At 37.1% G+C, this 24,455-nt stretch overlaps 1 protein-coding gene across 2 annotated transcripts in view; it reads right to left on the minus strand.

The window, feature by feature from the left end:
* Positions 1-1,646: 1,646 nt before the first annotated feature.
* LOC117425764 (uncharacterized protein KIAA0513) overlaps positions 1,647-24,455 on the minus strand; it is a 41,308-nt gene continuing 18,499 nt past the window's right edge. The window contains exons 2-13 of one of the 2 annotated variants that reach the window (XM_034043011.3): positions 22,365-23,089; positions 18,839-18,938; positions 17,418-17,491; positions 17,169-17,239; positions 16,658-16,865; positions 13,921-13,961; positions 13,680-13,755; positions 11,155-11,232; positions 8,567-8,596; positions 6,886-6,966; positions 6,608-6,702; positions 1,647-5,304 (exon numbers count right to left, since the gene is read on the minus strand). In XM_034043011.3, coding sequence (XP_033898902.3) covers positions 5,255-5,304; positions 6,608-6,702; positions 6,886-6,966; positions 8,567-8,596; positions 11,155-11,232; positions 13,680-13,755; positions 13,921-13,961; positions 16,658-16,865; positions 17,169-17,239; positions 17,418-17,491; positions 18,839-18,938; positions 22,365-22,969 — 1,509 coding nt within the window. In that variant the 5' untranslated portion in view covers positions 22,970-23,089 and the 3' untranslated portion in view covers positions 1,647-5,254. The remainder of the gene's footprint in view (positions 5,305-6,607; positions 6,703-6,885; positions 6,967-8,566; positions 8,597-11,154; positions 11,233-13,679; positions 13,756-13,920; positions 13,962-16,657; positions 16,866-17,168; positions 17,240-17,417; positions 17,492-18,838; positions 18,939-22,364; positions 23,090-24,455) is intronic. The other variant, XM_034043012.3, reaches the window with a different exon arrangement.

A 24,455-nucleotide genomic window follows, 5' to 3' on the forward strand; every position in this document is an offset into this window, starting at 1 on the left:
ATAATATTTAGAATTGATTTCTATTCATTTTGAAAAGTTCCTGAAGATGCACAACGCATTAGATTAGCCCTCTCTTCCACATGGGTGAGTTTCCAATATGGTATTTTATTGAATGTACAATAATTTCTCTGTCTATAAGGGAAGAATGTGTAGTGTATTTCAACCACTAGAGGACTCTCTTGGCTAGCTGTATCACTGATAATAGCATGTTTCAATTCAGTGTACAACCAAAGTACTGTAACTTGCTAGATTGCTTAAAACAGAGCATGTGCGAGGAGTGGAGCGGGACCATTTTGCTAGGAGCGTGGAGTGGAGTGGGAAAAAGGCTCTGGCACCACTTCTGTCCAAAAGATGTTTTACAAAGGAAAAATATTTGACATTGTACATATAAGATATGATCCATAAATGATGCAGCTTTTGCGATGCTCCGACAATATTGTGCAATCTATGAAATCGATTGTATAGTTAAACTTAACAAAATAATCAATATTATCCAATTTGTAGTATGAGTTTTATTTAAACCGAAATACGACCCCATCGGCTTGGGGTTAAATTACTTTTTTTTAGATCGCTGAAATCATGTATTCGGCTTGGGCAGGGCTTCTCAAACTCAGTCCTGGGGACCCCCTGTGGCTGCTGGTTTTCATTCCAACCGAGCTCTCAATTACTTAACTAGACCCTTAATTGAACTGATCATTTGCTTAATTAGATCTTTTTACTTGTTTTCAGCTCTTAAACAATTGCAGTTCAAGTTACTTATAAAATGTTATAGCTAACTTAAGCAAATGATCAGTTCAATTAAGGGTCTAGTTAAGTAATTTAGAGCTTGGTTGGAATGAAAACCAGCAGCCACAGGGGGTCCCCAGGACCGAGTTTGAGAAGCCCTGATCTTGGGGTTGTCTTGCGAATTATCCCATCTAGGTGCAGAAGATTCACTTTACCCAAAGCGGTTTCATCACTTCATGTAAAAGTGAGATTGAATTATTCTCCAGGGAAATAAATATAATAATAATAAAAATAAAAAAGTGTCAGTTATAGTTATCAAATGTATTTTTGACAGAAATTAATGTTTTAATAATCAGTTTTACAAAAAACATAATAGTACTCACTGGAACCGGATCCAATATTTCTATCCGGTTCGTCGGTACCAAAGCAGGAACTGGGTACCCGATTTCAAAGGAACTGGTTCGCACACCTCTACATTTTAGAAGCAATTTACACTAGCAGTGGAGCGGAGCTGGCTTCAGAATTGGAGGACTGGGGAAATAAAAGCCCTGGAGCAAGCGGTTTCAAAGAGGAAGAGAGCGAGGAGCGACGTTTATGAACGCTCCACTCTGCTCACATGCTCTGCGTATAAGCAGTTTGTGTTCCGGGTCTTTAACCATTTACACAATCCAGGGCAGCAGTGTGGAGTAGTGGTTAGGGCTTTGGACTCTTGACCGGAGGGTCGTGGGTTCAATCCCAGGTGGGGGACACTGCTGCTGTACCCTTGAGCAAGGTACTTTACCTAGATTGCTCCAGTAAAAACCCAACTGTAAAAATGGGTAATTGTATGTAAAAAAATTGTGTATAATGTGATATCTTGTAACAATTGTAAGTCGCCCTGGATAAGTGCGTCTGCTAAGAAATAAATAATAATTATTGAGTAAATTTTACAAAATATCTTTTATTTATTTAATGGGCTTTTCACAAGCTAGTTGGACAGTTTACACACACACACAAATACATTGTCTTTCTCCTCTAACAACTTAACATTTTGACTCTACCATGCATCATACTTAATACAACTACTATGAAATGTTTAATAGCAATGATACATTCCAAAGACATAGCAAAGACATTCCAAGGTTATTTATTGCCCATTTCTAAGAACATTTGAAGACATTGTTGTTTTGCATACCGCTACTTCTCTCTAGGAGGCTCTACCACAAATCACATGAGGTTGTAAATAACACAGTTAGGGATGTCTGCCTAATAGTTTAAAACACAAACAGAAAAAATATACTAACTGTTTGATTCACAAAGCATCATGGACTGGTTGCCCAATCGAAGCACAAAACAGCAGACCCACATTAGGGGTTTACCAGGTTGTTAATGATACAAAGAAACTAACCAATCAAATACGCCAATATGATGCAGTAACATATACAAAACTGGACCCATTGATACAATCTAAAGGTTGTATTCACAAACTAAAGTGCACAAAGTATTTCACAAGGAAAGTATTTCAATCTACAAAATGCCCTTTCAGGGTTGGTAGAGATCCCTTCTTTGAGCTGCTTTTTAAATAAAATGAATTTTTTTTAGTTTAGTTTTGCCATTTGTATAATAAAAAATGGCACCAGACCTTAGTTCCACCTACACCATTACTCTGTAAAAATCAATCTTATCTCGTTCCAATATTGGCTGGTTCCATCTGCAGTCTACAAATCAACAATCCGATCGGCAACTGGACATTACACACTTATGCATCACGGTTGTTGTATAATTGCTAGGCATAAATTAATTAACCAACCTCTAATGTTTCCCTAACATTAGAGTATAATACAGCAAGTAACTTTGACCATGATTGCAAATTGGAGAGATCAAAATCTGCCAGCCGGCAATCCTAAATGGGGCTGACGAGAGTCCCAATTGAAGTCAATTTGATCTAGATCTGCTGCTGATGGAAATTAACAAGTCTGATTTCAAATCACTTTCACAACAATCCCAGTGGCAGATTGAAACATACCATACTATTCCTCTAAACAATTCAAAATGAAACCATAGGCTACTAATATTCATAATTGCACAAAAACTGAGAGGTGTTTTTGAACAAACAGTAATAAGTTTAATGATGTTGCAGTCTATATATGGAACCAAAACCACTGGTGTTGCACACAACACCATGCAGGTGACAAATCCAACTTCACCCTCTCTGCTAATTTCACATGACAATACAAGTGTTGTTACTCAACAGTGTAAGACATTTAAACCCCCCGAGTACAGTAATCTAACAATTATTCAAACATAATCCAACACATAAGACATAAATAACTGATCAGTTCCCAATATCCCATCCTCTGAGTCAGCAAGGCATTATCAGGCTCAAAAACACTACAGATGACCAATAAATACATACATTTCCTCTTTAAATAAGCCAATTTCAAAGACCAAAGCTATCAGCAGTTATACATAGAGTACTCCACAAGATGATGCATCACTGCCACCTACTGGTCACACCGTATGTTACACCATCAATTAAAGGAATTGCCCTCACCTATTGCTACCCAGAAAAAGATAAATTCCTGTCATTATTAGAAGTGCTCTTTAGAATATTGCCTGGGTTTTCTTGATTATTTTGCATCTCCACATGTAATACTAGACTTTTCTTCAGGCAATTCCTATATAACATAGTCTACGATGTCTAACATACTGAAGGCAAATGTCATTTTTCAAAGCCTGCTGAAACTTTTGCAGTTTGGATTCAATATTCTCTAAATAATAAACCACAAGGGGTTAGCAAACCTCCCTGAAGGTTTGTCACTGAAGACTAATTGCCAAGCCAGCACAATCAACATCAGACTGGGTTGTTTGCATTCCCTGACAGATTTATGTGTGTGTTTTAAGAGATTGGGCTCACACACTCTCCCTGAATCTCCACTTTTGACTAATTTAGTTAGAGAACATGACAGATAAGACATCAGCATTGAGCTCTCAGAGGTATTCTGTCAGGACCCGTGAAGTACTGTATCAAAACCGACATGCTGAGGTGTCTGGGCAGTCTTGAATGGAAATGAATCCAAAAAGAATTTGATGCGATGGAGTCCAGAATAAGATCCTAAAAGTTAAATAAAGCAAAGGACAGTACGCTGACTCACTATTGCGACATCTACAGCACATTATAAAAATCCATTATTAGTGCAGCTTAGCTGCTTGGGATGATCGTACTTGATTTTATTATGAATTGAGTTTTTATCTAAAGTTGGTGCTACACAGTAGCCTCGACTATTTCACTTTTCTACTCCAGTGTGCAGAAAGTTTTGAAATTGCTGCCTTGTTAAAAAAAAAAAAAAGAAGATTAAATACAAAAATAAGCTAAAAGTGTTGCTTTGCTTCTTACCTTCTTTTAAAAAAGTGTGGAGGATAGTATTTTCATTAAACACCCCATTCCCAACAGTACCCCAATTAAGAAATATGCATCTACAATGGATCACTAATCATATTTGTTTGTCTATTGGAAGTACCTCCTGGTAGATTAATGGCATTTTTCACAGACTGGACTTGGTCTGATATTAAAACAGTTAAACAGTTGCTACTTTTTACTATCTGAAATGATTTTTGCATTTAGAAAAAGACTAGGTTCACCTCTGCGCTTTGATTTATATTTTGTTTAAATAATGACTGGTTCAGATTTTGTAAAGATGTGTGATTTTGTAGGCTATGGCTTAACAAGTCTTGAATTAGAAACCACTGCACACCATATTAAATACAGACTATTTGTCTTGCATAAACCCTTTCTCCTTTATAAATAAGGAAATTATCAATGCATGATTTAATACTGCAGACCCATTCATTCTAGTATAATAACTAAGCAAAAAAAACAACCACAAGAACAAACGACTAACTATGGAATGCAGCAAGCAATACTGTTTTAATACCACATTGTGTGAATGTTTTCATGCAGCCCATTTTGGCACATTGTTTCAGTGCAACTCCTCACATAACTACATGCATAATGTATGCATGTATGCATGTATGAGCAAAAATTTGGCATCACCCTATAGAATAAACAAATTTTACTTCAATAAGTCGAATGAAAACTACTGAATAATGTTACGTTAACATACTGAATTACATACCGCTTTGTAGTTTTCCATATATAAAACAAAAAACTGACACATTGAAAAATGTGACATTTCGAAACCTAACATGAAATATTGTACTACTATTATGGCTTCTGGTAGACTTTTCCGATATCATGATGTTACATAAGATATAAATTGTGTTCATATAGTTTTTCTTTTAAATTATGTCTCAATCCTAAAATTCTAAGTGATGCAAAACTTTTGGACATAGCTGTATGTATATATGAATATCAGTAAGGTGTACCACACATACAACACAAGCAATTTGGGACTAGCAGGAAATATAAATATAAATAATTATCAGCATCTGTTTTCCAAAATATACACTTTGTAATATTTATCTGTAGATCGAAGTCATGCAGGAAATATATCTCTAGCCACAACGTTGAGTTCACTTCTTCAGACTCCTATTCCACAGCCATCTCTTCAATATGATCGCTCAGCAGCTTGTTTTGCTCTAGGGATAATAAAAAAGATCATGAAAAAGACATCTAAAAAATAAATAAATAAATATTTATAGAGACATCGTCTTTTTTTACAATAAACAGTTGGACACTACCTGTAATGCTACCTGTATTACAGAAACCATAAATTACAAAAAATAAATACACTATATTATATATATATATATATATATATATATATATATATATATATATATATATATATATATATATATATGAGTAGATGCCGGTTATTAGCAACCCTGATAAAGATAACTTTCGGTTATTAACAACATTTTCCCAGGAACCAATCCCGTCCCATAGACTTTAATGTTAATGGAATTCTGATATTAGCAGCTGCATGCCTCTTATTGACACTATTACTAGTTGCCAGTGCTACAGAGTGCACTTGCATGATTTATGTGCATACTTCATGTAGCTTTTATAACACACTGACTTCACAACTGCGTATTACTGGCGGACGGAGGCATAATCGTGGCTTTAAAACTGGCTACGAAGCTGCACACAAAATTGAGATGGATTTACAGCGGGAGGTGGTACATTGTAAAAAGCAGACAGTTGGACTTATTTTATAAGTGTGTTCTTTAGAATTGATTGCAAGTACATTTTTGAGTATTTCGTGTTTTTCATTTTTTAACACTAGCATTAAAAACACATGTATTTCAGTGCCACATTTGTACAAATACAGTATATATCGTTCCATATAAATACACTTGAAAACGGGGGCCTTTCGCTTATTGGCAACTTTCGGTTAATAACAACTTTTTGCTGGGAACCGAGAGGTTGTTAATAAGTTGCATCTACAGTAATTTGTATTATCAGGAGTCGAAGTACAAATGCACAGTTTGTGCCGGTACTGTATATTTTGCATTTAATGTTTGATCAAACCAGTCTTACAAATAGGAACCACATTAGGCAGTTAAAGAATTAGCATGCATGTAATTGTGCAAATTGGCACATACTTGGGTAAAGGCGGATTGCTGTGAAAATGCCGACGCAATTTGAAAAAAGCCTACCCATGACTGAAAAAAGTGTGTAGTGTACGCAAGCCGTGGAGGAGATGTTTAAAAATTGCCATTACAATAAAGCATGATTGTAAAATGAAAAATAAAATGCATTCTCTTTCTAAAATTGCCATAATATAAGCACATCTACCCCTCCATTTCCAAAGTTTAATTGGTCTGCTGTGAATGTACAGTCTAAGTCAAAGGACTGCAAATCCACACTTTTTCTTTCTTATTGTCTACAGATCAGATAGAACCAAGCAATTAACGTTGCATTTAAATTGGATTCAACCTTCATTCAGATTGCCAATGATCGCTTGCTTCTTCAAAAAATCGTTGCAGAGCTTCCGGCTCAGTCCGAAGGCCAGCATGTTGTGTGTGAAGGTTCTGCAGACGAAAACAATGCATGCATGTTACTTGCACTTTATGCTTTGGATATGCAGATATTTAAGAGACAACGCTTCCTAAACAATGATACAAGACCTAATGTCAAATGTATAGTTCCCCCCCTTTCCAAGATCAATGTGACAAGGCACTATCTCGGAAAACATTTGAAATGACTTGACTCACCCCAGCTGACCGAATGCAATATTTTCATTGAACCGCAGGCTGTCATCCTTTTCTTCCTGGCTCATGTGACACCACTTCTCCCTGGCAAAGGAAAAATCCACAGCTTAGAGCTTAGCTGGGTCATCTACATGACTACTTTTACTCGGGGAGTGGTGTGGTACAGTAAACTGCTAGTACAGTAAGTAGCAGCAGCAGCGAATGCAATCTTTCATCTAAGTTAGCAGTGACTAATAATAGTAATCTTACACTATTAAGATTAAATAAGATTACTTTACAGCAAACAAAACACTGTCCTAATAGGTTAGTCTCAGAGCCGAGAGAAAAAGAGGGAGACAGAGAAAGAGAATGACAAAGAAAAAGAAAGAATGATAGACAGAGCAAAAAACCACAGTAATTGACAATAGAGGCGAGGTTCCACACAAACAGCTAAATTAAATAACCCAGACAAACTGCTTTAACAGGTACTGTATGAAAGTATTTATTTTAGATGCCTTAGAGCGAATTCAAACTCAAGGGTTGTATGTCACAGTAAATGTGGGAAATAAAGGCAAGTTACAAAAAGCAAGTTACAAAAATCCTCTGAATGACAGTCTGGAAGTTTTATTCAATGGGAGTGTGGCTGTCAGATGTTTTGAGGTAGTTTAAAAAAAAAAAAAAAAAAAAAAAAAGAAAAGTGGTTTAAAATTAAGCAAAGATGTGCTGGGCAGTTTTCAATCAGAGCTTATATTTCCAGATAATCATCTAAAACCATTCATTTTGCCAAAGAAAACAGTCTGTTCCAAAGCCTGCAGCTGCTAGGATATACAAGTTCATTCGTTTTGAATTCAAATTAATTTCATATTAATTAGATGCTTTTCATTGCACCTTCAACTAAAGCCAACCATGATACACTAGATCAGTCATGTTTAATGATATCCTTTTATTATTACTTTGGGATCTTAGGGTAGGTTTTGAAGATTGTGGAGTGAAAGTGAGATATATTAACACTGGCTAGTTATTATGTTTGTACTACAGCCACACATAAACCTTTTTTGCAACAAAATAAAGGCCTACAACGATTTTGTTTCCTGTTGCAGGCGAGAATCTAAAATGTAGAGATTTATAGTACACACCACAAGGCACCAGGTATTTTGGAACACACTATATAGCATTGCACTACTTAACTACTGCAAATAAATGTACTACTGCTGATGCTAATACATTTCAATCAAGACCCCAGTATCCTTAAGATGTAACACATATACTTTGATCATGGTTTTATGGTGCCATCATAATTAAAATGTAATCCCGGTAGGTTTACTACAACGGTTAAATGTCAAATGCCACTTGGTATACTCAGAGCTATGAAATCTAGAAGTCATGGTTTCAGTGCAGCAGTATTAAAATTAGCAGTACCAACCAGTGGTGTTTTTAGACATATTGTGTTACAAACAACAACTCCATGGTCACCCACGCTTTATAAGTGGTGTGCAAAATGCATTATGAGATGTGATGAACTGTAATAAATAACATTTACAAACGCTTTATAATTTATTATTTTATTATGTTTTTTATTATTTTGGTAGGGCTACATTTGCTTAGTCTAGTGACCACAAAATACCCCTCTGGTATCAAATAGGGCCTTTTATAAGGGTAGAAAGAAAGTGAGAGAAAGAGAAAGAGAATTGGTTGAATGACAGACCTCTTTTCCTTTTCCTCCCCAGCATCCCTCCTGGAGAGGCAGCAGGGCACAGGGAAACAAAGGGTTAAAAGATGCATGCAAGAAATGAAAGAAAAGAAGTAGAGAAGGGAGAAGGAGAAAAGAAGCTGATGACAAACACAAGATAAACAGTGCATGCAAAAAGAAAGCAAGGCATTTCCTATGTGCGATCACTTTACAAGGACATCTTTTCCATAGCAACCTACATCTGGAGCCCAACTGGTTTATATTCCACAGCCTGATTTCCAATGCAGTGCAATGCTACAGTAAGTACTGCAATGCAATTTAATTTAATTTATACACTGTATACACTGACTTACTTCTGGGAAAGCACAGATGTGTAACTTCTAACTCCCCAGGCAGCCTAGCAATAGCTCTCAGGGGAATCTCACAAGAAAAGGACTTAATAAAGTGAAAACCAGATGGTGGAATAAACCCAGGGAAAAGCTAGACCAGGTCTCTGGAATGCAGAGCCCTACCGAGGACCAGGTAGCTGTAAAGAGCCATACAAAAAGATATATGTTATACGTATATTACTGTCGAAAAAAAAAAGTAGTCTGATTTAACTGAAAAGCTGACAAAAAATGGGAAAGATAGTGAAAAAAAAAAGAGCCAGGTTACACTAAGACATGTTTGTGCTACATGATTAGAATTATACAGCACAAAACACTGAACATTTAAAGCATGTTAATACCCCAGAGAATATATTCCAATAGATTAAATTAATGCGACTCCAAGCACCATTGGCGCACACAGCCGTATGCACGTTACGCAGTGGGCGTACCTTTGGTTTGCAAAATGTCATCTTCATAAGTGTGGACTTGCATGTATCTTGGGCGAAACAGACACTTCAAGCTTATAGAAATCGTGCTGTTTATTTAGTGGTAGTAATGAGCAAATGGAAGCAGATACATTTGGTTGAAGCTTCAAAAAGAACAAAAATCTCTCTTCTGATGATCCAGAATGACAGAGGAAAAGAAAGAAAAAAAAAAACCAGTAAAAGCACCGAACCATCTGTTTCTAGCAAATACTCTTCCAGGATTGAGTAGGTAAGTGCACATTTACAGATTCATTTGTATTCTAATTTTATCAATGTCTTATATTTAAATTAATAATAAATTTTCCTAATCATTAACACATGTGCCAAGTTGCGTTATTACCTGTTTACAGCCCTATAGATTATATTAGAACTTCCGGAGTTTACAGTCTTCTTATGTACAGTTGTAAGATTATAAGGTTTGTTATGTACAGGTCGTGTGGGCATCTTAACTGACTTCACCACAGCATACAAACTGGCAGTTTAATGAAAATGACGACCAGATTTCAAAATGTTACTGATGAAAACAGAGACGAATTAGATGAAAATCAGGAAAATGCTGCCACAAGAAAAGATGTTGAGTAATATAAATGTACCAAAAACATAACTGGAAGAAAATGGAGAAAACAGGAAAATTCACCAACTACCAGTATAGTAACTCGACAACATTACGGTATACTGGGAATCAAAGAGGTATTTAACGCGACACAAATATGAAAGTTCAATTTACTACGCTAACCAAACAGACTTCACAAAAACAAAAGAAAGTCTAGTGGCAAAATAAAAGCATTAAATAAAACAAGGGAAGGGAAATTGTCATATGTGCTACTTTTCCAAGCTATTGTAAACAGCTACAACTAATTATAACAAATAAAGCACACCAAAGTGTGCAATAAAAAGCCTGTCATTGTATTTCGGGCTTCTGGTGACATGGATCCTCCACCTTCTGTCTCGTCATTTATCTTGCCACCAGAGTTTATTCCTTATCTTATTATTATTATTATTTTTATTTTTTTAACTGCCTGTTTTGTCACATGTAACATAAGAAAGTGTATGTTTATACGCCCTGCTTAGGGGATGAGTAATGATTAGTTGTAGTGATTGTGAGAGTAATGATTAGAAATGGAACCAGCATAACAGATTTGTTTTTCTTGTAGTTTAAGTCTGTATTTCAAGGTTAACTTGTAGCTTTTATTGTTGTTGTGGTCTATTTGGCTGTCAGTGTAGTTGCTTTTATGTCTCGATGGCAGTGTGCTGTGTTTATTCATTTTTAGAAAGGGAAACAGTGATGCAATTTGATTGCAGTTTTCTAATGTGACAGTGTAGGTGCTGTGAAACTCTGGATGCAGCGTTGTTATCGGCATTAGAGAAGAGATGTTGGTGTGGTTCAGTTATGCATACCATAATGAAAAATTAAGTAAAATATATGTAATTATACTGTATACGGCAGCATAAATTAATTGTCACCTTATAACTTACATTAGCTTTCCATGTAATTATGTGCCACCTTTTTTTTTTGTTTGTTTATCTCAATTAAGATCTAACACATGGGATTTAGGGGGGGGAAAAATATGACTGACTATATAATAATATATATACATTTTAAAGTCAAAGGTGGTACCTACGTGGTTTCCTGCAGCTCATCAGCGTTTAAAACAACACATTTCAATGCAAAGTCTAAATGTAAAGGCTGTAATGAACGGAGGTTGAAAGCTGTGTTCCACCCCCAGCTTCATTATGGCAGCCTGTCTACCTTGTAGTGGGAGATCTCTTCCTTCTCTCGCAGTGGACTGCATCGAAAAAGGCCGCGTTCCAGAACCGCAGTGTGTGCCTGTATCGACCAGAGCAGAGCAGTGGGAAACAAGTTTCAGTGCTTTTCAACCTCGGTCACCCGTGTCTGCTGCTTTTCATTCCAACTGAGCTCTCAATTACTCAGCTAAACCCTTAACTGAACTAATAATTAGCTTAATTGGGCCTTTTTAATTGCTTTCAGCTCTTAAAACAGTTAGAGATTTCAACTTAACTATAAAATGTTATTTATAACTTGAAATCTGCAACTTTTTATGAGCCGAGGACCGGGTTGAAAACCAATTGAATTGCACCAATTCATACATATGAATGCGTTTTTATAACCATGGCTTTAAAACACAGCATCCTGCTTTTACACAAGTAACTAATTAAAGTTTTAGAGCAAGGCTGTTCTGAATCTCACCAACTGTACATCCACTGCACAGTGTCCTCGTCATATAATAAACTTAAAGTAACACTATGGCAGGGCAGAAATCCTGCTGCTGTAAACAGTGTGTGTGTGGGAATGTAAGGTTGTCAGAGATGGGGTTAAATCTGTCCCTGCCAGCAATCACAGGCGTGGCCATTTATTTATTACCATCATTATACAGGTCTCATATTGTCCTATATAAAATTGTAACTCACTACAGGGGTGGAAATAAGACTTATTGCATAGCAGTTTCACCCATTCCAGGTTTTACTACAAGCTTTAGCCTCAGTGTACAGGCAACAAGCTCAGGTGTGTCTGGTTAAACTCATAGTGAAACCAGGAATAGATCAAACCACTATGCAATGGCAGTCTTATTTCCAGTCCTGCATTATGATACGTGTGTGTGATGGTTTTCAATGGTATTTTTCTATTTACTGTATAAGCCCCTGAAAATAAGTGTAATTGTAAAAGCAGAGCCATAGAGTGAGGCTTGCGAGGGTTCTTGCAAAACTCCCAATAGCAACGCCTCAGTAACAAGCACTGCTTTCCAAGATGTTGTCAATGTCTCCACATTCCTTAATGTAACCTCTCGAAGTAGAAATGTCACACATTCAATCAGCTTTTATGTAGAGAGATCATTATCCCTGTGTAGATGCCTCTAAAGTTAATGGGGCTTCCTTTAAACCATGACATACATTTCAAGCAGTCCAAGCTTTTTTGGTCCATAAAACATCAGGAATATGCTTTGGACACTACTGCTTAAGTATTACCTATCATTACCACAATCCATGCATCTTTTATATATGACAATGTATTGTATGAAATGATTAATACTAGGCAAGATTTACTGGAATTATGTTGTACTTTAACACAATATATATTGGGCTTGGTGGTTAAAGAAAGGGGCTTGTTACCAGGAGGTTCCTGTTTCAATCCCAGCTCAGCCACTGACTCACTGTGTGTGACCCTGAGCAAGTCACTTAACCTCCTTGTGCTCCATCCTTCAGATGAGATGTAAAACCCAAGTCCTATTGTAAGTGACTCTGCAGCAGTTGTGATGCATAGTTCACACCCTAGTCCCTGTAGTTGCTTTGGATAAAAGCATCTGCTAAATGACTAAATAATAATAATAAATATATAAACAATTAGTAATTTAGCATATCTTGAGAAATTAACCCTTTGCGGTCCATTGTCGGACTGGGTCCGACATTGCAATTATTCCTCACAGGTCCTTTGTCGGACTGGGTCCGACATCATTATAGCAACGCAATAAACGGGTGTTTAGTCGTTTTTTCTCCGGAAAAAGCCGAGAAAACCATTCAATTGCCGAGTGGTAGCGACAGGAGCCGAGACAAGTCGGAAAAAAAAAAAAAAAAAAAAAAAGGCGTATTTCATGAATAGTCATACATGGTATCAGGTATCAGATAATGGGCGTCCATAATAAACAAGCTGGCTAAGTGCGTCAGCGCACTGAGACTATCATGGACATTTGCAGAGCTTTTTTCAGATGTTATAGTAATAAAATAATGACTTGGATCGCATTATTGAGGAGTTTGGTGATAAAACGAGTGATCTGGAGATGATCGATCGGTATGTACGACTATTATTATTATTATTATTTATTTCTTACACAGCTGAACGCTATAGCAAACAAAAGGCTGGGGAGGGGCTGGAGATGCCTAGTGTGTGCTTTGTTGATATGCAGGGCCATTTAAACCCGTTTGACTGTGAAAAAAAATACTTTTAAACAGCGCGTATAAAATTAACTGCACGTGTGAAAATTAATTAGACCTGGCGTGCCTGACACGCGATTAATAAATGGACCGCAAAGGGTTAATAACAATAATGTAAATTATTATATATTATATATTTATATATATATATATTATATATATATATATATATATATATATATATACCTATTTGATTTAATGGATGTACCTTTTTCACAAAACGATAAGCATATCATATCTGCACAATGTTTCTAGTTGCTAGTTTTGTATATTCTTTTAAGAGACTGGATGACACCAGTTAATGGAAGGTAACCCAGTAATACTCACCAGATCGGCTGCTGTCTTAAATGTGTGTACAGATAGATCTTCTCTCCTTTCTTTTCATCAGGGCAATCCAGCACCACTGGAAAAACAAGGTGGAGGGTTTAAGCATGTATAGAGAGAACAGCTGCTTCACTCCCATGCACAGCTACACCCCAAGGTAGCTTCCCTGCACACACACACACACACACACAGAGTGAGGGGAGAGAAGCAGCCACAGGACTATGAGTTAAAAAGATGGACATACCAGCCTTTTTTGGTTTCTTCTCTGGCTGATTCTCACCATCTCTGTTAAAGAAAAAAAAAAAAAAAAACATCAAAAACCCACCTAAATGATCTACAACTATGGCCAAATATTCTCCATCAGCCTATAGAATTAACAAATTTTGCTTCATAAAGTCGAATGAAACCTGCTGAATAATGTTCTGTTAACATACTGAATTACATAATGTTTTTTAGTATTCTGTATACTAAATGAAAAACTGACAAAAAATGAAAAATGTGACATTTCAAAATCTAACATGAAATACTGTACTACCATTATGGCTTCTGATATCATTTTGTAGTTTCTTTGATTACATCATGTTAAATAAAATATCAAAATTATGTTTATATATATATCAATCCTAAAATTGTAGTTGATGCAAAACTTTTGGTTATAGCTGTACAGCTACATATGCAAATATGCACCTATAGAAACTACATAGATAAGCAGTTTTAATGATTTCCTAATTAAAAAGAAAAAATCAATGCACAAACACATGCCTATATAACCCAGTCTCACTACTATATTCTTTCATGTCGATTCAGATACCTATTCCTCTAATAACTTTATTTTTTTACACAACAGCGCCACCCGTTGGTACAGTCACATCTCTCCTATCTAATTACAGTTTGCATCACACCCTTGACATTCACACAGCAACATGCAAGTAAAGAATTAGCCCTCTGTTTTCACAAAGGATTTGAGATTACATCTACAAAGTAATGGTTCCTGGAACTGCAGCAATTAGACACAGAACAGCTTGTGACCAGCTGGATGTGCAGGTTTTTATACTTCTGTTTTAGAACATGTTTGATATTTCCATATGATTTTAGCCAGCGATGCCTGGGGAATGTTTTTGTTGACTGTTTAAAAATATACATACAGTATGTTTTTATACAAAAGTTGTTGTAAGCAAGCCAAGGTGAAACAGACACACAGCGAAATCACAAACAAACAGCAAACATGGCAAAACCCAGAAAATGCATAGTATAAGCATGAGACCATGTTTTGTAGGGTTGTTCGCTAAGTTTAATTTACTAAACATCAACATTTTAGTATTAAACCCACTTAAACGTTTGGAGTTTAACATCTTGCTAATGTTATTGGAGATTGGATGTGTGCAGGATTTTACTCTCTATGGAAGAGCGTGAAGAAATATTAAATATGAAATAAATTGGCTTACACTGTAAAGGCTAACACCTCTATTTAGTCTGCATATGTTTTATAACGGTTAAACATTTAGACGTCATTTTAAATGTTTAACAATTATCGAATGTTTAAACTTGAACTTATTAACACTGTCATATTTTAAAATGCACCATTATTATTATTATTATTATTATTATTATTATTATTATTACACTGTGAAACAATTTTTTATTTATTTTTTTGTTCCTGGGTAGTAAGTGTTATTTCCTAATTGCTTATGCCTCAAAAGTATAGAAAATGCCTATTATTCCCCACAAACTTTGCTTTTGTGACCAGGACAGTGATATTTTGAAATTTACCTATTTTCCAGAACATTCCAGATAGATTCAGTGCTGAGTAAACTTGGAGTAACTTCTAGAACTTTCCAGTAATATAAATAGTAGTATAAATACAGGGGCCTTAAGCCCACCAGTTCAGTTTAGTTACAGCTGCCTAAGTGGATACATATCTGCATTTTTCTGAGATGGCATCAAGGTCATAGGAGACTTCAAAATGGTGGCATTCCTGATGGGTCTCCAAGGCGGTTTTACCAAGTTTCCCTGCTATCTTTGCCTTTGGGACAGCAGGGACACCAAGGCGCACTACCACAGGTGGGACTGGCCACAGCGGACCGAGTTCTCTGTGGGGAGGAACAACGTCAAGAGGAAGCCACTGGTGGACCCCCGGAAGGTGCTGATGCCACCACTGCACATCAAAGTGGGCCTTATGAAACAATTTGTCAGAGCTCTAGATAAGGAGTCGGCAGCCTTCAAGTACCTTCAAGACTTCTTCCCTAAGCTGTCTGAGGCAAAGGTCAAAGCCGGTGTCTTCGTCGGACCACAGATAAAGAAGATCCTGGAGTGCAATGAATTCCCCAAGAAGCTCACTAGTAAGGAGAAAGCGGCTTGGAACAGCTTTGTCGCAGTGGTTCTGGGCTTCCTGGGCAATCACAAGGCCGAAAACTATGTGGAGCTGGCTGAGACTCTGGTGAAGAACTACGGCACAATGGGCCGTAGGATGTCCCTCAAAGTCCATATCCTTGATGCTCATCTTGATAAATTCAAGGAGAACATGGGAGCGTACTCGGAGGAGAAAGGCGAGCGCATCCACCAGGATATACTGGACTTTGAACGCCGCTACCAAGGACAGTATAACGAGAACATGATGGGAGACTGCATTTGGGGGCTGATTCGTGAAAGTGATTTACAGTATAATCGTAAATCTCGAAAAAGTACTCACTTCTAAATCTTTTGTAGTCATTTTTGTATTACTTTAGTATAAATACATGTTAATTGGGACTCATGTTGTTTTTTTCTGACTTTATGTGAACGAAAAGACACAAATTCGGCCCGTTTTCTCATTGGAAATAGGTAAATTTCAAAATATCACTGTCCTGGTCACAAAAGCAAAGTTTGTGGGGAATAATAGCCATTTTCTATACTTTTGAGGCATAAGCAATTAGGAAATAACACTTACTACCCAAGAACAAAAATTGTGTTACATAGTGTTATTATTATTAACAACAACTCACTCATTTTTTTTGCCGACTGGTCCTCGTAGCTTGCTCTCCAGGCCTCCAAAGAAGCCCTTGACGTTTTCTGTCTTGGATGATGTGTTCTTCAGTAGCCGCTCTGCGATGTCCTTCTTGCCTGCCAGCCAGCTGTTGGCAGTTTTCAGGTAAGAGTCGATACCTGCAGCCGGCTTCTCCATGAAGTCAGTAGGAGACAAGTGTGTTTTTCCTACAAGGAGACAGAATGTGCAGAGAATATAACACAATGACTTTGGTATGTGCTTGAATCTCAAACAAGTCACTAGAGCTTTTTCCAAAAGCATCCAACCTTCTTATTATATTTTTGTAGTCAAAAGTCAATTTAGTTACAAATGACTCTTAAACTAATGTTATATTTGATCTGTCTAGAACCAAGGCATGAAACTTTGACAGCACAGCATAACTTTCCTCAAACGCACCATTGTTGAGAATTTAACAATAATCTTAAGCACCAGCTTCCCCTCCTCACTGAAATCCTAATGAAGCGTCTTACCTATGTAGTAGTAAGTGAAACACATTGTCATGAGATTTTTGGCAGGGCCAAAGTCATCCATCTGGTAGCACCTGTAAGCAAACACAACCACACCCTTTGATTAACAAGACAATAATAAACAACCAAGGTAACAATCACTTATCACACCGTCATAACCAAGTCAAGCACCGAGACATTGTCATAGAGCATAATCCACAAGCTCACAGCTGTCACTATCAGATATCCCAAAATAAGACTTTTCAAACTTACTCAAAGAGGACAACAGCAAACGACTGGACGAGTCTGTAGAAAGTCTGTTCGGAGACACACTTGGAATTACAGCGCTGAAACACAAATATCAAGAATTTGTTTGATTGTTCTGACTCCAATACCTTCACTAAAGTGTGCTTCCACAATATCAAGATAAGGTCAGTTATTGCGAGCATCACTACAGCTAAGGGTTTGCAAAGTCTAGCGCATCGACAGCCAGAACTACATTCGGTGCAACTAAAACGATGAGCAGACGAAGAGCAATGAAAACTCTTCCTCAAATATGAGTCACACGTTTCAGAGGTGCAATCAACCACTTGTTACGTTTGCACGGTTAAACAGGTGTTTTTATGTTGTAAATATGTTGATTTTGTAAACAGGGACCTAAAAATGTTGCACAAGAAAATAAGGCTTTAAAACCAGATTTCTATATTCTTATCTATTTTACTCAAAAACACAGCTATTAAAAAAAAAAAAAAAGAAAAACTTTAGAAATAATGATACCGATCCTAGTTTGCACTATTTTTTGTGGCTCTGGAGCCAGAGCTGAAGCAGCAGTGCGGAGCTACACTGGAGCCACTCCAGAGCAGTGGTTGCTGGAGCTAACTAGGAGCTGGAGCAGGGGGTCTCCTTCAGCTCTAGATCCAGCCTGGAACTGGAGCTGAGCTACGGAACCACTCCAGAGTCGGAGCCAGCAGACCTGGAGCACTGCCAACCCTAGACTGTACGTTACTGTTATTGCCGCTAATGAGAAATTATGGCAACTAAACTATTTTTCAGTGCCAGGTCTGTTTATGTCAAAATGTAAAACAAAAATGTCATAATGTTTAATAAAAAATATGTATGTAGTTAAAAGATGTATACTATACTATTATTGATATCTATTTGAGTTGTTTTATTAATGTGTATCTGTAATGAAACAATGTGAAAAATACAATTAAAAATTATAAAAAATAAAAATAATTTCACGGGGCTCTAGTCATAAACAACACATCGATACATTGAGAACACTTTACTATTCAGAAGCAAGAAGAAACATTAGTAGGCACTCCGCAAAAGCCATGAAATACAACTGGATACACGCATGTGCATATTATATGCATTTATTAGTAAAAAGCAAGAATAATAAAAAAATGACTTCACAAAAGTCTTCAAACACAACTGAAAACATGAATGTACAGTAACAATACAGTATATAAATGTGAGGTTGAATTAAGTCATGCTGAATAAATACCATGGCAATCCGTATTCAATTAACTGCTACATTTCTATTGTCATTTATTAAATATTGCTAGACAGTATACTCCTACTTACTAAGGAGGCAGATACAGGTTCCTGGAAATGAAGACTCTGCCCTGCCTCAGCGCACCTCTCTATTACCTGTACATGGAGTACCTGATGTACCTGCTGAGTTATTTTACCTGGGCGCTGACATATTTGGAGAACCACTCCCTGCCTTTGCCATTTTCTCCGCTGCAGAGCTCTCCAAAGCGTGCCTTCTCCTCCTGTTCAATCTCATCTCTGAAGAGACAGCAGAAAACAAACAACTTTTTCAAAATGCATTAATTCATTTTGCCATCTAATTAGAAGAAGACCAAGTCAAAAAGTCCTCATTTAAATATTCAAAGCAACCCAGTTTTACAGTTCATCCATCATCACTTAAACTTACAGGGCTAGATTCTCAAAGTTCATTTGCATTTTTTTTTTCAGAGCACCCAATAAAGCTACCAAACCAGAAATAAACAACTTAGGGATAGATGTACTAAAGTGTTGTGTCTGTCGCAATCGTTGCAAACCAGTCGGAAGTGTAGCGTGAAATGTACTAATTTTAACGAATGCTTTGCAGCCGCAGTTCTTATTTCGCTTTAGCCTTAAATGAATATGTAATTCTGGGAGTTCCTGCAGAAATTTGCAAAAACAGGGTGGAGTGCAAATGAGGGATCAAAAATATTGTAATGAGATGTACTAAAACTGCGAGTAATTGCGACACTTACAATTGCATCAATTTGTTAAGAACTTTTGAAAGCATGTTTTAAAGTCACAATTGTTGCTGGCATTTCCCAACCTGCTTTTTCTCATGTGTTGCCAGTTGTACTCAATGTATTTTTGAGGCGAACACCCAAGTACCTAATTTTCACTAGTCAGGGTGTACGTACAAGCCTTGGAAACAAATTTCTATGACATTTCTGGTTTTCCCCAGCGTGTTGGGAGCAATAGACTGCACACATCTGCCACCAACCCCTCCAGCTCATTTTGAGCATCTGTATAGGACTGTGATCTAGTGTGTGTTAATTGTCTAGGCTAGTAGACCAAGTTAAAAAATAATAATTAAAATAAAAAATAAAAAAATCCTACAATCATTTAGTTTCAATTTAAAATAATCTTTTATTCACATTGTACACCAATGTGTACAATGCAGCAGCATGATTTATTTTGTGTTACCAGTAGGCAAAAGTACAAATAAAGTGTGCTAGGTATTCATTTGATTTTACTACTGTACTGTATACTGCATAGGCCTACTGTACAGATGTATATTTTTAGATAATGTAATGTGTAGCGTACCCAACACACTTTAGTGTTATTTCAGCGCAATGATTTTGATTTAAAATACATTGAGAAATGTAAACGTATGTGTATAAAATTTTATTGTATTGTTTTTAAACCTGACCTCCTTATGTCAGATCGGACAAACATGTCCAGTTTAGCGAGGTGCTACTGTTTGATTATGAAAAGCTTTTTGGGGGTGAAGGTTGGGGACCTACTATAGAATCTGATGAGATTAAACTGCCTTTCATTTATTTATTTTATATATATATATATATATATATATATATATATATATATATATATATATATATATATATATATATATATAACAGTATTAAAATAGGCAAAATGAAGACGGAACAGAATGCATTGTACAGATGACATTTACATTTAACAAAAACAATGTTATTTTTATTCTTACACCCTTGCATGTATAGACGTTATCCTTCGGACACTCTGCTGCAGCAAACCACAACTAAACTGCCGCTATTTCATTTGAAAAATGTCGTACAACTCTCGCTAGAGATCTCGCTAAGATTAGTATATTGTGGCTCTCTTCATTAACATATTTTTTCTTAGTACATACGATAAAATGTGCTCTTTGTGAATTGTCATAACCAAAATGCAAACTGCAGTATGTTTGCGCTGCGACTGGCCTTAGATGTTTTATTGAGAGGCTTAAGTTGCTTTAGAATTGTACCCCCCCCCCACCCTCCCCTGTTTTGATTGTCAGTTTTATGTTTCACGCATGTCTTCCACTGCAATATGAAGGGCCTCAGGGGTGTGGAAGGGGGGGTTATAGCACAGTTAATTTCACTGGGATTGCAGATTTGAGCTTTGCCATGCAAAACCAATGCTGATCAGTCTCCTTCAAGTGTAATGAACAAAATCACGATTTATTACCCCTGTAATGTGTGGCACAATTCTGTGCAGAAGAAATCATTGGGAGGTCAGTGAAGATGGGCCTTCCAGAGCAGTTTACATTTTTAAGTTTCCTGAACTTTTTACCTGGTGCAGCTTTTCTTGAGATTTATTCACAATTAAACTGGTTCAATCTCACATCTGCACCAGTCTTATATAACCAAACAAAGTTTTTGATGTCTCCAATTTTTGCAGGCATCAAAAGATAACTGAGATGGAACTGATGTTATTGTTTGTCGAGTGGTAGGTTGCTGACAGTTGCAGTTCTTCATTTTGGCATTTGTTATGTTACAATGAGAAAGTTACAAAAAGATATGACTCCAAGCCAACCCTGGCTGCCGGAACACACACACACACACACACACACACACATTAATCCTGATAACCATGTGTGACAGAGACAGAATGATTCTTGGTGATAAATTTTCCTCCCGACCTGTGAGGTTGCAGTATAAAGGGAACAGAGTGCCCTGGACTGGATGGCCTGACCATTCTTTCCCAGGGTTAGGTGGAAGTCGGCCATCTAGAAAGGGGGCACAGCTGCGGTACATTAAATCATCGCTCCAGAGGGAACGGGAATTCCCCACAGTTAATTAGATGTAGTACCCTTTTTACTGCTAAGTTACTCCAACTGTACTTTCCAAAACGGTTTCTTGACATTCTATAGAGAGGTCCTCTATGAAAGGAAAAGAGATGCTTTCTGTGCTGGGCAGTTTGTACATTTTAAAGGTAGTTTTAATTTGTAAGCACTCTGGACTCCTATTAATAGGGAATCAACAGGGCTGCTCTATTTTATACCTGCAGAGACTTATTAAAAGTGAAAACATGCATTAGAACTGAAATGTTTAACTGAAAGATATCACAAACCATAATTCACAAATGTAACTACTCCATGTCTTTGTGTGAAATTCTGTGCAAAACAGCTCTACAAAGCAGTGTTTTGTGGATTTCCATCACGTTTAATTTGTCATTAAATCGCTAGATGGTGATGTAATAGAGTTGTACAAGCAGACATGCAAACCTGGCATAGCTACAGCTATGGCCAAAAGTTTTGCATCAACTACAATTGTAGGATTGAGACATAAAAAAAAATACACACACACAACTAAATTATGTTCATATAGATCTTCTATTTAACGTAATGTAATCAAAGAAACTACAAAATTAAGTTGTAAAAGTCTACCGGAAGACATACAATAGTACTAGAGTATTTCATGTTAGATTTTGAAATGTCACATTTTTCAATTTTTCATTAAGTATATGGAAAACTACAAAGCGGTATGTAACTCAATATGTTTACGTAGCACGTTTCATTCGACTTTATGATGTAAAATTAGTTAATTCTATAAGGCGATGCAAAACTTTTGGCCATAGCTGTAAATGCTGTTTGGAGTCTCTAGTAAAGTATTTTACCTAGCACCATCACCCTGTGGCAATAACTACGACTGTCTGGTTTCTTTACCGCAAGATTGTACCTACCCTCTATGAAAGATCTTCTCCACGTATTTCTTTATGAATTCCCTGCGCTCTGCCGACTCCTCGTCCTCCGCAAACTCTGTGCTCAGATTGGAGGAGAAGGACTCGTTGGAGGAGGAGCGTTGTGAGTGGCTCCAGCCGCTGCGGGACGGCGAGTCGGAAGCTTCGTTTTCGCTGTCTGCCGATTCGGTGGCCTCGCTCTCATTGCCTGGGTCCTCGCCATGGCCGTGGCCATTCCCATTGTGATTCGCCACAGGGGGAGAGGGCTCCAGCACACAAGGGTCTACCGTGCATGGGTCCAGCGCATGGGGATCCAGCACACATGGGTCTACCGTGCATGGGTCCAGTGCATGGGGATCCAGCACACAAGGGTCTACCTTACATGGGTCCAGCGCATGGGAATCCAGCACACAAGGGTCTACCGTGCATGGGTCCAGCGCATGGGAATCCAGCACACAAGGGTCTACCGTGTAAGGATCCAGCAAAAAGGGATCCAGAGTGCAAGGATCAACTGTGCAAGGATTGACAGCACAGGGATCTACCCCACAAGGAATCGGGTCAAAGTCTATTAGGTTATCCACAGGAACACTCTCCACCTCCATGCTCATTTGGAAAAGAGAGAAAGCGCTTACGAAATTAAATTTAAAAAACTGGTCACTGGAGCATGTTAGAAAAGACTTGAGTCTCCGAGGGTGTTATCCACAACTGTCTCATTTTCAACAAGTCATCTAAAATGAAAAGGGGAAAAAACAGATTTGTATTATTGAAGATGTACTGTAGTTCCCCCAACTTGCACTACATTTGTGCACCCATTGTAGATGTACATACACTATACACATGTAAATAACATGCTCTATTCAAAGTATTGACAGGTCTAGGAACCAGCACAGTACACGTTTAGCTTTTATTTGTATTTCATTTAAAGGCTTTGTTATTCCGAACTCCTGTGAAACAATATGTATTCAGCTGCATGTCCAGGTTAATCAAAGACACAGAACGTGAGAAGAAAAAACATCAAATTGAAAAGAAAAAGAATACTGCAGGAAATGGCTCTAAACACTGTTATACATTGTGTATGAAACACAGAAGGTAAAGAGAAAAATAAAATAAGGAGCCACATACAGCACATATAGGGTCAAATATTTAATTTGACAGGCTAGGGAGCGACAACAGGATTTTCAAGCCTTTGATTCCAGATAAATGCCAGAAGGTGACCTTAAGCAATACTGCATTAAAATTACAGCAGATTAGACTGTCTATGATGAGAGTGCAGAGCTTGTGAAATTAAACCGTTTAATGAAAGCGTGTTGGAGCAAGTGTCTGTGCTGTTAGCAAGGCAAGCAACACTGGGTTACAAGAGAGCTGGTAATAGAAGATATTGTCCTAAACCTAAAATACAATAGGAATTTATGCTGTTTCATTAACTGAAATGGAACAGGATTGAATATAAATTCTGTTCGTTAAGATTATCCCTTCACTAAAAGAACTATCACAATTAAACACTCTTTAGAATGATGCACCCTTTCAATTGAAGTTCCAAGCTACTGCTTAGTAACTGTACTGACACACAATGCTTGTGGGGACTTTGCTGACAACAGGGATCTAGTTTCCTTTTTCCCTCCCTTCTCTCCCTCCTGCCGCCTATTAAATATCTTCATTTCCCTGAATATACAATACTGCTGTTTTTACAGAGCTTCAAATTACATTTCTATATTTTTGTTCCCTGACCTTTTTGTTAACAGTCACTGTGAATGATTCTATTGCAGTTACTCAAATACTGTTTTTTTTTTATTTATTTTGATTTATTCAGTTCATCTGTCATGTGGATGTTTATATCAGTAAGCGCCAGCATTCTGTGTTTAACCACAGCAACAGAAAACAAAATTAGCGGTTCGCTAGATGGTACTGACAATTACTTCTATAAAAAGACAGAATTAAAGATGAGCTACTAAACATACAATACTTGAGTAATAGCAAAACTCAACAGTGATTAAGCGCTATAAATGATTGTTTTCAGTAACTTGCATCAGATATGCAACCATTATCAACCACTCCAGATTATACAAACATTTTTTAAGCATGCATATACAGTAC

The sequence above is a fragment of the Acipenser ruthenus genome, chromosome 20 (genome assembly GCF_902713425.1).
Source record: "Acipenser ruthenus chromosome 20, fAciRut3.2 maternal haplotype, whole genome shotgun sequence".
Lineage (NCBI taxonomy): Eukaryota > Metazoa > Chordata > Actinopteri > Acipenseriformes > Acipenseridae > Acipenser > Acipenser ruthenus.